Source organism: Heptranchias perlo, chromosome 3, assembly GCF_035084215.1.
Source record: "Heptranchias perlo isolate sHepPer1 chromosome 3, sHepPer1.hap1, whole genome shotgun sequence".
Classification (NCBI taxonomy): Eukaryota; Metazoa; Chordata; class Chondrichthyes; order Hexanchiformes; family Hexanchidae; genus Heptranchias; species Heptranchias perlo.
In genome coordinates this window covers 7,662,181-7,677,353 of record NC_090327.1, presented here as the reverse complement: position 1 = coordinate 7,677,353, position 15,173 = coordinate 7,662,181, and the positions used below count along the sequence as shown (strand labels likewise).

The window sequence follows — 15,173 nt, the reverse complement described above, 5'->3', positions numbered from 1 at the left end:
ATGAATTAAGAGCAGGAGTAGGCCATTTGGCCCATCGAGCCTGCTCTGCCATTTGATAAGATTATGGCTGATATGATTGTGACCTCAACCCTACTTTCCCGTCTACCTACTATAACTTTTGACTCCCTTGTTAATCAGGAATTTATCTAACTCAGCCTTAAAAATATTCAATGGCCCTGCCTCCACCCCTCTCTGGGGAAGGGAGTTCCACAGACTCACGACTCTCTGAGAAAAAATTTCTCCTCATCTCCATCTTAAATGGGAGATCCCTTATTTTGAAACTGTGGCCCCTAGTACTAGTCTCTCCCAAAATGGGCAACATCCTCTCAGCATCTACCCCTTCAAGTCCCCTCAGGATCTTGTATGTTTCAATAAGATCACCTCTCATTCTTCTAAACTCCAATGTATACAGGCCCAACTTGTCCAATCTTTCCTCATAAGAAAACCCCCTCATCCCAGGAATCAGTCGAGTGAACCTTCTCTGAACCGCCTCCAAAGCAATTATGTCCTTTCTTAAATAAGGAGACCAAAACTGCACACAGTATTCTAGATGTGGTCTCACCAATGCCCTCTACAACTGTAGCAAAACATCTCTACTTTTATATTCCATTCCACTTGCAATAAATGACAACATTCCATTCACCTTCCTAATCACTTGCTATATCTGCATACTAACTTTTTGTGATTCATGTACTAGGTCTCCCAGATCCCTCTGTACCTCAGAGTTCTGTAATCTCTCTCCATTTAAATAATATACTGCTTTTCTATTCCTCCTGCCAAAGTGGACACGTTCACATTTTCCCACATTATACTCCATCTGCCAAATTTTTGCCCACTCACTTAACCTATCTATATCCCTTTGCCGACTCCTTATATCCTCTTCACAACTTGCTTTCCTTCCTACCTACCTTTGTGTCATGTTCATGGGTTGCAACCAAGTCGTGCAATGTGTACTGTGGTTCCCCTGCATTCTCTCCCAACTGCTACCTGCACATGAACCTCCTCTCACAAGCCTCACGTATAAGCCGCCCCTTCCAATGTTTACCTTTCATTTCCATGTTGCTTGCCAGTGCGCACTCGTATGAATACAATTACTTACACAAATATACACCTGCACACAATGCGTGAGCATTGCTGGCAAGGCCAGAATTTATTTCCCATCTCTAGTTGCCCTTGAGAACAATTTTACAACACCAAGTTATAGTCCAGCAATTTTATTTGACATTCACAAGCTTTCGGAGGCTTCCTCCTTCCTCACGTGAATGTGGAAGCCACCTGAGGAAGGAGGAAGCCTCCGAAAGCTTGTGAATTTAAAATAAAATTGCTGGACTATAACTTGGTGTTGTAAAATTGTTTACAATTGTCAACCCTAGTCCATCACCGGAATCTCCACATCATGCCCTTGAGAAGGTGGTGGTGGTGAGCTGCCGCCTTGAATCACTGCTGTCCATGTGGTGAAGGTGCTCCCACCATACTGTTAGGTAGGGAGATGCAGGATGTTGACCCAGCGATGATGAAGGAACGGCCGATATATGTCCAAGTCAGGATGGTGTGTGATTTGGAGGGGATGGTGTTCCCATGCGCCTGCTGCCCTTGTCCTTCTAGGTGGTCGAGTTTGAGAGGCGCTGTCTCACTTACATATGATTGGTAACAGTTATCTCACCTGTAGTTATGCATGTTCACCACTTACTCTGTTTATTTTGATAAATTCGTCGATGTGACCGGGAGAGTTAAACCATAAGTGTTAACAAATGGTTAATTGACACAACTTTTGTTAATAAATAAAACTTTGGGTAGGGAGAAATGCTTTTATTGCACACAATTTTTGATCAATTGCAAAGATAATTGAAATTCAAGCCAATAGTTACCAAATATTTAGCTTAATTTTGATTCTCACAAACAAAATTTTGACTACTTGTTAAATACTTTGTAATTTCTTTTCATTGGAGATGGAAGATGAGCAGAATTTGCTGCTGTTTAATCCGTCTAGTGTGGGTTGCTGACAACTCCTGTGCTGGAGTAGGAATAGGGACTCAAAAGAAGCGCAAGAGTATAGTGATGATGAGTATCACTCTTCACACGAAAAACCACCTGAAACAAGAGAAAACAAAATCTCACAACTGGTCTGGTGAAAGGGCTGTTTCCCCTGGCTGGAGAGTCTAGAACTAGAGGTCATAGTCTCGAGATAAGGGGTCGGCCATTTAGGACTGAGATGAGGAAAAATGTCTTCACTTTAGAAGGTTGTGAATCTTTGGAATTCTCTACCCCAGAGGTGCTGAGTCATTGAGGCTGAGATCGATAGGTTTTTGGACTCTAAGGGAGTCAAGGGATATGGGGATAGGGCGGGAAAGTGGAGTTGAAGATCAGCCATGGTCTTATTGAATGGCGGAGCAGGCTCGAGGGTCAGTATGGCCTATTCCTGCTCCTATTTCTTATGTTCATCGACCTGCAACCTTAACTCTGTTTTTTCTCTCTCCACAGATGCTGCCTGATCTGCTGAGTGTTTTCCAGCATTTTCTATTTTTATTTCAGATTTCCAGCAACCGCAGTATTTTGCTTCTGTATGAAACAGTTGTGGTGGGTTATTCAGTACACGGTAAGAAAATGTGGAAGAAGCTGATTATTTGAGCATGTTGGAAGTTCATCCGAAACTTTGGGTTTGATTAATTGGTGGTTATGGTATATTGGAAGAAATGGGCTTTTCTGTTACATAGTTTCTTATGCTCCAGCTCCAACCTTAGCCAAGCATCCCCTATCACAATTGTATGATATTTTCATACAATTGTGACAGTTTCCCCTAACTGGGGAGTCTAGAACTGGGGGTCCCAGTCTCAGATTAAGGGGTAGGCCATTTAGGACTGAGATGAGGAGAAATTTCTTCACTCAGAGGGTGGTAAATCTTTGGAATTCTCTACCCCAGAGGGCTGTGGAGGCTCAGTCATTGAGTACATTCAAAACAGAGATCGATAGATTTCTCAAGGGATATGGGGATGGTGCAGGAAAATGGCATTGAGGGAGAAGATCAGCCATGATCTTATTGAATGTCGGAGCAGGCTCGAGGGGCCGGATGCCCTACTCCTGCTCCTATTTCTTATGTTCTTATGTTTTCTGCTTGCTACCGATTTATTACTTGTCAACAAAATATAACCATAAGAATGAAATGCAGGTGAAGTCTGGGGGCTGGTGATTACAAAGTAGTGATCTATTGAAGACCTTTGCACAATGCCATAAACTGAGAACAGAAAATGTGAGTCGTTTATGACCGTTTGAACCCCGAGATTAGATTGAGCCTGAAACTACTTTACAGTTTTTCCTTACAGCAGGTAGAATTTCGATTTTGCATCTGGGATTTTACTCAGTTTCTATGCCCCCGGTTTGTAAAATGTATATTTATCAGTAAGTCTGTGAACTAGAAGTAACAAATTTTGTACCATTCTTTTTGAGGTTTATATATTTTTTTAAATCAAGGGGTAATTTTTTACACAGCTCTTTATTATATTTTACCGATGAAGATTGTGCGATAGTGCAATAGCGAATCGGAAGCCCATTTTACATCTTTCCCTTGATGGACATCTTAAAGTCAATGGAAATAAATATTGGGAGAGATATATAACAGACTGCCGATTTGCTAATACATGTTTTACACTATCCTGCAAAGTCAAAATTACCCCCCAAAAACGCAACAAAGATGTAAAGCAGAATTGCAATAAAAAGAATATTCTGTTGTTCATGGTAACAGAGTTGATCTCAAGATCATCAAAAGAATATTAGACATTTTAGTTTAAGAACCTCCCAGGAAATGTTCATATGGATAGCACAATGTTATAATCTTAAGAAATATTTTTTACTGATCAAGAAATATTGCCATTTAAATAATCCCAGATTATTGAAAGCAAAGAGGGGGAGGAATTCCTGAAATGTGTACAAGAGAACTTTCTTGATCAGTATGTTTCCAGACCAATGAGGAAAGAAGCAGTGCTGGATCTAGTTCTGGGGAATGAAGTGGGGCAGGTGAAGCATGTTTCAGTAGGAAACAGTGATCACAATATTATTAGGTTTGGAGTAGTTATGGAAAAGGACAAGGAACAATTAAAGGTGAAAATACTCAATTGAAAGAGAGCTAATTTCAGTGAGTTGAAAAAGGATCTGGCTCAGGTGGATTGGAAACAAAGATTGGCAAGTAAAACAATAAACAGCAATGGGAGGCCTTCAAAGAGGAGATAGTTTGGGTGCAAACTAGACACATTCCTATGAGGTGGAAAGGGAAGGGCATCCAAAGCTAGAGCTCCCTGGATGACAAAAGGAATTGAAATTACAATGAAACAGAAAAAGGAGGCTTATGATAAATGATAGTTTCCTAATTCAATAGAGAATCAATCTGAATACAAAGAATGCAGAGGAGAACTGAAAAAGGAAATAAGAGGGGCACAGAGAATGCATGAGAAAAGATTAGCAGGTAACATAAAAGGAAACACTAAAGTTTTTTTATATAGTGGTATCCCCCATGGGGTCAGTATTGGGACCACTGCTTTTTTTGATATATATTAATGACCTGTTCATGGGTATAGAGGGTATAAATTTCAAGTTTGCGAATGACACAAAGCTTGGAAATGTAGTGAACAATGAGGAGGATAGTAACAGAGTTCAGGAGGACATAGTCAGACTGGTGAAATGGGCGGACACATGGCAGATGAAATTTAATGCAGAGAAGTATGAAGCAATGCATTTTGGAAGCAAAAATGAGGAGCGGCAGTATAAACTAAATGGTACAATTTTAAAAGAGTTGCAGAGGGGGTTCACATACACAAATCTTTGAAGGTGTTAGGGCACATTGATGAAGTTGTTAAAAAGCATATGGGGTCCTTGGCTTTATAAATAGAGGCATAGATTACAAAAGTAAGGAAGTGATCGTAAACCTTTATAGATCACTGGTTAGACCTCAGCTAGAGTATTGCGTCCAACTCTGGGCACCACACTTTAGGAAGGATGTCAAGGCCTTGGAGATTTACCAGGATGATACCAGGGATGAGGGACTTCAGTTATGTGGAGAGACTGGAAAAGCTGGGATTGTTCTCCTTAGAGCAGAAAAGGCTAAGGGGAGATTTAATGGAGGTGTTCAAAATTATGAGGAGTTTTGATAGAGTAGATAGGGAGAAACTGTTTCCAGGAGGGTTGGGAACAAGAGGACACAGATTTAAGGTAATTGGCAAAAAATCCAAGGGGGAGATGAGGAGAAATGTTTTTAATGCAGTGAGTTGTTATGATCTGGAATGCACTGCCTGAAAGCAGGGCGGAAGCAGATTCAATAGTAACTTTCAAAAAGGAATTGGATAAATACTTGAAGAGAAAACGTTTGCAGGGCTACGGGGAAAGAGCAGGGGACTAATTGGATAGCTCTTTCAAAGAGCCGGCACAGGCATGATGGGCTGAATGGCCTCCCTCTGTGCTATATGATTCCATGAAACTGCTCAGTTCCAGTGTGCAGTAAACTTTGAATGCTTGATAAGCTTCTTATATCCATAACGCTGTTTGTTGTTGCTATTTGAGGTCTAGTTAATCAGTAATCCACTTTGAGTATTGTACTGATATCCTAATGGACTACAGTGCTGTATGCCAATATTTTAACATTTGCAGCTCCTAAATCATTCGTACATAATGAATAAAGGGACGTGAGGATTCATGTTTAACTCTTGTACAATGTGGGACTTTTAATAGAGATAAAAAGAGTGATGTTTCATCCGAGGCCGAGGAAATTCTACTCATTCTGGAGTCCTTTGCTGGAGGCTCACTTGGCACAAGCCTCTGCCCACATCCAAACTCGGAGGAAGAAAGTGTTTATCAGAAAAAACCTCAACCAACAGGATTACTGTTTGGATGGGGCCCCAGCCAACTGGATCCCAGGGATCAAAATCAATTGTCAACCTTGAACTACGCTTAACCTTAACATGCGCACGACCGTAGCAAAAACCCTAAAATATTGATGCACTCTCAAACACCATTCAATCTGTTTGTAAACACTTGAAAATTCATTTTAATATGCATGTAATAGAAGATAGGGTAGACGTGGAGAAGATGTTTCCACTTGTGGGGGAGACTTGCTCTCGAGGCAGTACAAAGAAGGTTCACTCGGCTAATCCCGGGGATGAGGGGGTGGACATATGAGGAGGGGTTGAGTAGATTGGGACTCTACTCATTGGAGTTCAGAAGAATGAGAGGCGATCTTATTGAAACATATAAGATTGTGAAGGGGCTCGATCGGGTGGATGCGGTAAGGATGTTCCCAAGGATGGGTGAAACTAGAACTAGGGGGCATAATCTTAGAATAAGGGGCTGCTCTTTCAAAACTGAGATGAGGAGAAACTTCTTCACTCAGAGGGTAGTAGGTCTGTGGAATTTGCTGCCCCAGGAAGCTGTGGAAGCTACATCATTAAATAAATTTAAAACAGAAATAGACAGTTTCCTAGAAGTAAACGGAATTAGGGGTTACGGGGAGCGGGCAGGAAATTGGACATGAAGCTGAGTTCGGATCGGTCAAGGCCCTGTGGGTGGCGGAGCGGGCCCAGGGGCTAAGTGGCCGGGTCCTGCTCCTACTTCTTGTGTTCTTTAGATTTGAGGTTAGGATCAGATCGGCCATGATCTTATTGAATGCAGGCTCGAGGGGCCGATTTGCCTACTCCTGCTCCTATTTCTTATGTTCTTACACCAAGAACCAGGGGCCATAAATATAAGATAGTCACTAATAAATCCAATAGGGAATTCAGGAGAAATTTCTTCACCCAGAGAGTGGTTAGAATGTGGAACTCGTTACCACATGGAGTAGTTGAGGCGACTAGCATAGACGCATTTAAGGGGAAGCCAGATAAACACACGAGAGAGAATGGAATAGAAGGATATGCTGATAGGGGTGGATGAAAAGGGGAGAGAGGAGGCTCATGTGGAGCATAAACATCGGCATGGGCCAGTTTTTTTTTTATTCGTTCATGGGATGTGGGCGTCGCTGGCGAGGCCGGCATTTATTGCCCATCCCTAATTGCCCTTGAGAAGGTGGGCCGAATGGCCTGTTTCTGTGTTGTAAAATTCTATGCAAGAGATATCGGATGATTATACAATCCAGAGTTCCCAGTGGGGACTGGTGCTCCCACAGAGTGAATCTCAGGAAATTGTGGCCTTTTATCTTTCCTGTTGCTCAGCAACACAGTTAACTGAAATCTATTTCCAGAACTGATGTGACTGGGTTTCTCTTTTCAAAACTGTAAAGGTTATTGTAGAATTGAAGCCTTTAATGTTTCACTGTACAAAATTACTCTTTTGTGCTGATTAAAAAAAATAATTGAAACGGGACTTACATTAGCGCATTCGTGAAAGGGTGTGAACCCGAGACTCCTCCAGTAAACACCAGTGTCAAAGTGAACCTTGTACAGTCCTGCAACAAAGTTCTCCTCAGAGGTAAGATTGTGGACTTCTCCATTTATTCCTGTCACCCTACAAAAAAGCCAGTGAAGTAAAGATTTTAGAATCAACGAATCATGGAGTCATAGAAAGGTTACAGCATGGAAGGAGGCCATTGGGCCCATCATGTCCGTGCCAGCTCTATGTAAAAGCAATCCAGCTAGTCCCACTCCCCCTCCCTATCCCCGTAGACCTGCAAATTTTTTCCTTTCAAGTTCTTATCCAGTTCCCTTTTGAAGGCCATGATTGAATCTGCCTCCACCACCCCCTCGGGCAGTGCAGTCCAGAACCTAACCACTTGCTGCGTAAAAAAGTTTTGCCTCATGTCACCTTTAGATCTTTTGCCAATCACCTTAAATCTATGTCCTCTGATTCTTGACCCTTCTGCCAGTGGGAACAGTTTCTCTCTATCTACTCTGTCTAGCCCCTTCATGATTTTGAAGTGGCTTTACAATTAATATATGAAGTGTAAATTGTGTATAAGCCAGCAATTAAGTGCTTGGGGTAAACCAAGGCAAAGCCTTCCTATTCTGAAGTTAATTTAACTTGCCTAGTAGATGGAGTTGTGATACAAATCAGCTATGATCTAATTGAATGGCGGAACAGACTTGAGGGGCTGAATGGCCTACTCCTGCTGCTATGTTGTTCAATACCAAAGGACTTCCAGGCCAGTCTGATCCTATCACGAGATCATATAACATTGTTGCGAAAGATGTGCAAAACTGGCAACTGGAATCACAGTGAATAATTTAACCCTGGCTTTTTATCTGTCAATCAATTTGTTTATTGTTCAATTTCCATGCAGTGAATGTAACGGGGCCAATTTTCCTAATGTTGATCTGGAGCAGCACAACTGAAGGGTGCTGCTTCTGTCCAGGCCCAGGAGTGCAGACATTTCTGACCCGAGACACCCCTAAGAACGTATCTGCCCCTAGCTGGACCTAGCACTGGAGGCCCCGGGGCAGGAAACAGGAAAGCAACAATCAGAAAGGTCTAAGACCTGAAGATTTGATGAGTAAGTAAGTTTTTTATTTAAAAACTTGGCTTTTGGGCTCTTCTTCGACTTGCTGGTGGGCCCATTCTGATGGGAGGGCGGTTGCTGGCATGTGCCTAATACCCAGCATTTCGATGTGCTCCTGTGCCAGGGCGTCTCACGGGCAAGTCCGGGAAAGAGAGGCAAGAAGGCCTCCTCCCGCCTTAATTCCACATCCATGCTGGGCCTGTGCCTTTCCTGGGGGCAAAAGCAAGGAAAATTGGCCCCATTGACATGTTAAAAGCTGGCATATTTTCATTGTGCTCTAGTTTTAAAACAAATTGCTAGTGAATGAGGGAGCCAATTGAGGGATCCTGCCTAAACTGTCAGGAAAACCATTCCAGAAAGATATCCTCACTAAATCTCCAAAAGGTTGAATGGGTGAATAGGGAAAACAGTGTTTTCTTTTATTCAGGGGTCAGTGACCATTGATCACCAATTTAAAACTCTCACAAAGGCACTGAGGAGAGAGAATAGGAGAAATCACTTTATATAGAGAAAGAGCACGGGATGTTTTGTCACAGGGAACAGTTGGGGCAGAAACTAGTGCTTCTTTTAAGGGAAAAGTCGCTAAATATTTGAAGCAGAGGTCTATAAGGAGGGAACAGGGCAGGGATCGGTTTAGGATTGTTCTAACAAAGAGCCAGCACAGACATGATGGGCTGAAAGGCCTCCTGTTGTGCTGTAAACTTCTATGGTTTCGTGGATGGATCTACGCCCCTGGATGACCAGAGAGACTGATGTATCTGACAGGTCTTCCATACTGTCCAAAAGAAATGAGCACATAGGAACATACGAAATTGACGGGCAGGAAAAGGCCAGCTGGTCCATCGATCCTGGCCCACACCTCCTGACGGCTGAAACATCATGTCTAGCCACTTCATGGCTAGACACTACCCCGCCACCCCAGCCCCAACACCTTTGACTCTACCATGGAAATTGATTTATAATTATGGACATCCAATTGGAGGGACCAAAAACATCAGATGTATTCACCTTGAATAAAAATCACATTTTCTTTACTTTTACTTTTTGCAAAATCCATTTTACTTGTCAGTCACTGCTTATTTTAAAATGCTTAAACGCTAGAAACTTAGAAAAGGAGAGGCACACGAACATTTGTCTGTAAGTATTTTGCATTGCCACATGTGGAACAGGCGAAGAGCAAAGAGCGTTTATTTCCCCAGGATGCCACACGATAGGGTATTTTCTACCATTTTGATTTAAAATGCCTCTGCCCGAGATTAAGGGGGTGGGGGGGAGACTGAAAGTCTTGTGATCTGTTTGGTAAGATGGGGGACATAATCATGGGCGCATCTCTATTTTGAGAATAGGATTTTCAGACAGGACCCGTTTGCACCAATGTTACGCCCCCTTTTCATTCCGCCAACGCAGGTGGGAGGGGCCATTTCCCGCACCCACCCCGTCGTCGGGGCGAACATGCAAATGAGATGGATGGCGTAAGGTGTCAGAATTCCTGTCATGTCTGCTCCCATGCGATATCATTTCCATGGGTGTAACTTACAAGCGGATAAAAGAGGGTGTAAGACTTGACCGGCAGAGGTGATCCATTTGAAGGTCCCGACAGCCTGGACAACATTGGCTCATATCTCAGGTTACTTTCAATATTTCAGGATTTTTTGATTTTTTTTTTTGCTTTGGGGAGTTACTGAGCTGCTTTTCAAGCTGCCAGCGTGAGGGGCTTTCTTAATTGCCAGCACATTTTTGACTGGCAACTCACAGTAAGGGATACCGTAATGTGGCAGTGAGTTTCCTTATGGGGATTCCCCTGTTTGCACTCATGATGGAGGATTAGGAGAACGGAAGAGAGCAAGGCAGCACTGAAGGAGGGTGAAGACAACATGCTCTAACCCCACACAATGAATCGATGGGCTTCGGAGATCTGATGAGGGACTGAGGGAGGACCTGTGCCTTCATTGACTTTGCTTCCCTTATCATAGTATCATAGTAGGTACAGCACAGGATGAGGCCATTTGGCCCATCGTGCCTGTGCCAGCTCTTTGAAAGAGCTATCCAATTAGTCCCATTCCTCTGCTCTTTCCTCACAGCCCTGTAATTTTTTTCCCTTCAAGTATTTATCCAATTCCCTTTTGAAAGTTACTATTGAATCTGCTTCCACCGCCCTTTCAGGCAGCGCATTCCAGATCATTACAACTCACTGCGTAAAAAAATGTTTCCTCATGTCGCCTCTGGCCCTTTTGCCGATCACCTTAAATCTGTGTCCTCTGGTCACTGACCCTTCTGCCACTGAACAATCCCAGCTTCTCCAGTCTCTCCACATAACCAAAGTCCCTCATCCCTGGCACCATTATAGTAAATCTCTTCTGCACCCTCTCTAAGACCTTGACATCCTTCGTAAAGGGTGGTGCCCAGAATTGAACACAATACTCCAGCTGAGGCCTAAGCAATGTTTTATAAAGGTTTAGCGTAACTTCCTATGCCTCTATTAATAAAGCCCAGGGTCCTGTGTGCTTTTTTAACAGCCTTCTCAACTTGTCCTGCCACCTTCAAAGACTTGTGTACATAGACCCCTAGGTCTCTCTGTTCCTGCACTCCTTTTAAAAATGTACCATTTAATTTATATTACTAAGAAAGTCCTGGATGAATCATACCAACTTCTGCACAATGACCTGTAGCCCAGATGAAGTGCCTAAATAGTTTTACCAGTGGCTCTCAAAATTTATGCCACGGCACCTTCTAAGCTGCAACGAGAACTTGTGCTGTCCAGGCCTGCACTTGACAGGTCACCGATACCATCTCCGGAAAGAGCTGGGTAACTCATCCATTTTGGGATGACTCCTAGGCAGCAGCAAGGCAGGGCAATTCATTTCTATCACGTTGCTGGTCATTGAGAAGGCTGCAAGGGTCCTGGAGGCAACATTTTCCGCTGCCTTGTTAGACTTGGATGAGCACTACACTGCGCTCTTGGATTACGGTCGCTCGATGAGCTCTTCAAAAAAAAAACTTTGCTCGTCAAAAAGGACAGGAAATGGAGTCCCAGTAGGAGGTAGGTCCAGATGTGGAGGAGTCTGAGCAGCCTACACCCAGTTGTTTTACTCACCCGGTGTTGAACTGGTGCCAGCTGAGGTCCTCATTTTGTCTGAGGATTTGCACATTAAGGTTTGCAGCCGGTGTCCCATTGACAGCGTTAAGGACTTTGACGACGATAGGGCATTTGCGATTACTGCCACCATGATCCTAAATTGAACAGAAACAAATCAGAGACGACGAATTAAAAAAGGTTAGTAGAGGCAAACATGCGAGAGAAAAGCGGATTTCATTAAATAAGATGAAAGGTTTTTCAAGAATTCCTCATTTCACATTTTACAAAAATATGACTTTAATGAGGCACTGAAAGATTCTTGAATTACCCTGCATGTAATAAAGTAGTGCTTTACGCTTTGTGTGATCGTCAATGTATTTCACTTTATTCCCACCTTACAGTGAGGAAAAACTACTATTTAAGAAAAGTACTATTTAAGAAAATTGGATTTTATAATTTTTTTGAGCAAAGGGTAACAAAAGCAGTGAATGTAAATAGGGCTCTGTCATCAGAATGCCTGAACGAAGCCACAGCTTCTACCCACTCAGTGTTCAGAGATTCTAGATCTATGGATGGGTCTAAAGCAGCATTTAGAATTGTTACAATTTATCTTTTAACCACTAAAAGCCCTGCTTCACTGATTCACCGGCAATGGAATGGCCAGAAAATTAAACAGGGTTGTAATCTTCATTGAAATAAAAACGGAAAATGCTGGGAGAAGCTCAGCAAGTCAGGCAGCATCTGTGGAGATAGAAACCGAGTTAACGTTTCAGGCCGATGACATTTCGTCGGTACTCATCTTTGAGTTGCTGACATAGGAATGTGTTGAGCAATCGTCTGCTGAATATCGGCAATATCTTTAGCCGCTAGTCATTCTGGAAGTTGCCACAAGGGACGTGCAAGAATCTATCGCTATCTGTAGGAGGTTCTCCCAAAAATTCACACAAATATTGAAATAGTTGTACTGTTTATGCTTTGTGTGGTCGTAAACATTTTAAATTGGCCCAGAAAGCACAACAGTGGCTCTCAGTGCAAAATCTATCTAATCTTACGCTGAAAAATATGAAATGGGAACTGAGTCCAAGAGCATTAACCCTTCATTGAATTCCATGTCATTTTGTTTTTGCACAATTGTTATTGGACGGTGTCAGCCATGGCTCAGTTGGTTTAAATCCCACTCCAGAGACTTGGGCACAACATCTCGGCCGACACTGTTGGACGTGCCACCTTTCTGCACAAACAGCAATGTAATAATAACCAGATCATCTTTTTTACCGGTGTTGGTTGAGGGATAAATATTAGCCATTCTTCGAATAGTACCCTGGGATCTTTGACGTCTACCTGGGAGGGCGGAAGGGTCTGATCTGAAAGATGGCACCTCGACAGTGCAGCACTCCCTCAGTACTGCACTGGAGCGTCAGCTTAAATTATGTGGAGTGACATTTTTACAATCCCAGCAGTTCCACACAGCATTCCATCATTTCTATCTGTACCTAGTCTTTTAACAAATCCCTAACCATATATTGATGTGGCTGCTTTTTTAAGAGCATGAATGGACACAGCATGGAATCATACAGCACAGAAGGAGGCCATTCAGCCTCTTTGAAAGAACTATCCAATTAGTCCCACCCCCCTGCTCCTTCATAGCCCTTCAATTTTTTTCCTTTTCAAATATATATATCCAATTCCCTTTTGAACATTATTATTGAATCTGTTTCCACCACCCTTTCAGGCAGTGAATTCCACATCATAACAACTCGCAGCGCAAAATAAAATTCTCTTCATCTCTTCCTAGAATCATAGAATCATAGAAGTTTACAACATGGAAACAGGCCCTTCGGCCCAACATGTCCATGTCGCCCAGTTTATCTCACTAAGCTAATCCCAATTGCCTGCACTTGGCCCATATCCCTCTATACCCATCTTACCCATGTAACTGTCCAAATGCTTTTTAAAAGACAAAATTGTACCCGCCTCTACTACTGCCTCTGGCAGCTCGTTCCAGACACCCACCACCCTTTGAGTGAAAAAATTGCCCCTCTGGACCCTTTTGTATCTCTCCCCTCTCACCTTAAATCTATGCCCCCTCGTTATAGACTCCCCTACCTTTGGGAAAAGATTTTGACTATCGACCTTATCTATGCCCCTCATTATTTTATAGACTTCTATAAGATCACCCCTTAACCTCCTACTCTCCAGGGGAAAAAAGTCTCAGTCCTCTGGTTCTTTTTCCCATTACCAGGAGAACTCTCCTGCTTTTCTTTGAAATAGTGCCTTGGGATCTTTTAATATCCACCCGAGAGGGCAGACGGGGCCTCGGTTTAACATTTCATCTGAAAGACGACGCCTCCAACAGTGCGGCACTCCCCCAGTACTGCGCTGGACCCTCAGCTTAGATTTTGTGTTCAAGTCTCTGGAGTGGGACTTGAACCCTCAACCTTCTAACTCTGAGGCAAGAGTGCTACCCACTGCGCCACAGCTGACACTGTTAAAAAGTATTGCACTGTACATTTAGTAAATTTGGAAAACCAAAATGGCCACCATCAGTTGTAACTCTCTGGAATAGCCCCTACGAATGTCGTCTTGCTCTACTTATTTCATCCCGGATATGTCTTACAAAATGTGTTTGCTTCTTACAGCCTAATGCAAAAAGAAAAAAAAATAATAAGAGAAGCTGATACTATCTCCCCCTCCCCCCAAAAAAACCATTATAAACACTTACCACTCCTGTTACTTCGTCATAGGCCACTAGAGCCAAGACGAGTAGCAAAGTTGGCCGCAGCATTCTGCTCTTTCCTCCGTTGGTCAGTGCGGGAAGGTAAAAGTTTTTTTTTGGATTGGGGTTATTTTATAGTTCAGTCCCGCAGAGGGTCACCAGGTCTCTGACCTCCAAACTGCTGACTCGGATTATTGTCTTAGCAAACAGCAGGAGAATCAGTAACTCAAAGAAAAGGTTATTTAATCGAAATTCCAACAACAACAAAAAAAATCCCCCCTGAATACAGTCTCGGAGTTTTATAGCAGTGTTAGAGTGATATTTAAGCCTACGTTTGTTGATGCAAAATTTGAAAGCGCTTTCTATAGTCCTCAGTTTTTTTTTTCAAATTGTAACTCGACTAAGTTTTCAATAATTGTGTTGTATTTCACGTTTCCAGCATCCACAGTATTTTCCTTTTAAAGTTTACAATAAATGTTGGGCGAAGATCAGTGCGGCTGGTGTGCAGTATGGATTTCTTGCCATTAGTGACATGTTTTGCATTAATTTGGATGGGTAAGTTTTAAATCAGAGAACAGCATTGCACCCCCATTAGAATGTTTCCCTTGGATTGCAATGTCTGCCGCAAACTAATATGTTCATGACTTTTTAATAAAGCTTTTAAACAACTTTTTTTTTTAACAACCAACCATTACTTTCTATTGGCTCACAGCCCCTGAACTGTTGTCTATAGTCCTACCCTATTGGTGCATTCTGAATCCCTTTACACCATCTGAGTTCTCGGTTGACTATTATAGGTTGATTTTGAACCAGTAACTTTGGTAAACACACGAAGCATAGTGAATAAGATCGGTGAGCTGCAGGCGCAGATAGCCACATGGGAATATGATGTCGCAGCGATAACTGAGACC

At 42.7% G+C, this 15,173-nt stretch overlaps 1 protein-coding gene across 1 annotated transcript; it reads right to left on the bottom strand.

Annotated features, from left to right (window-relative positions):
• Window positions 1–1,794: 1,794 nt before the first annotated feature.
• Window positions 1,795–14,375, bottom strand: ttr (transthyretin (prealbumin, amyloidosis type I)). The gene is made up of 4 exons (XM_067974847.1): window positions 14,269–14,375; window positions 11,565–11,701; window positions 7,347–7,482; window positions 1,795–2,091 (listed from the first exon to the last, which is right to left on the bottom strand). Exons 1-4 carry the CDS (start codon window positions 14,329–14,331, stop codon window positions 1,987–1,989), a joined length of 441 nt encoding a protein of 146 aa, XP_067830948.1. The 5' UTR covers window positions 14,332–14,375; the 3' UTR covers window positions 1,795–1,986.
• Between the last annotated feature and the right edge of the window lie 798 nt (window positions 14,376–15,173).

What these genes read in the sequence shown, in the direction of transcription:
- ttr (XM_067974847.1), bottom strand. Translation starts at nt 14,331, where the DNA reads ATGCTGCGGCCAACTTTGCTACTCGTCTTGGCTCTAGTGGCCTATGAC. An exon ending in ATGACGAAGTAACAGGAGTG is followed by an intron (nt 11,702 to 14,268) that starts GTAAGTGTTTAT and finishes TGTTCAATTTAG; the next exon opens with GATCATGGTGGCAGTAATCG. An exon ending in TGGCACCAGTTCAACACCGG is followed by an intron (nt 7,483 to 11,564) that starts GTGAGTAAAACA and finishes GCTTTTTTGTAG; the next exon opens with GGTGACAGGAATAAATGGAG.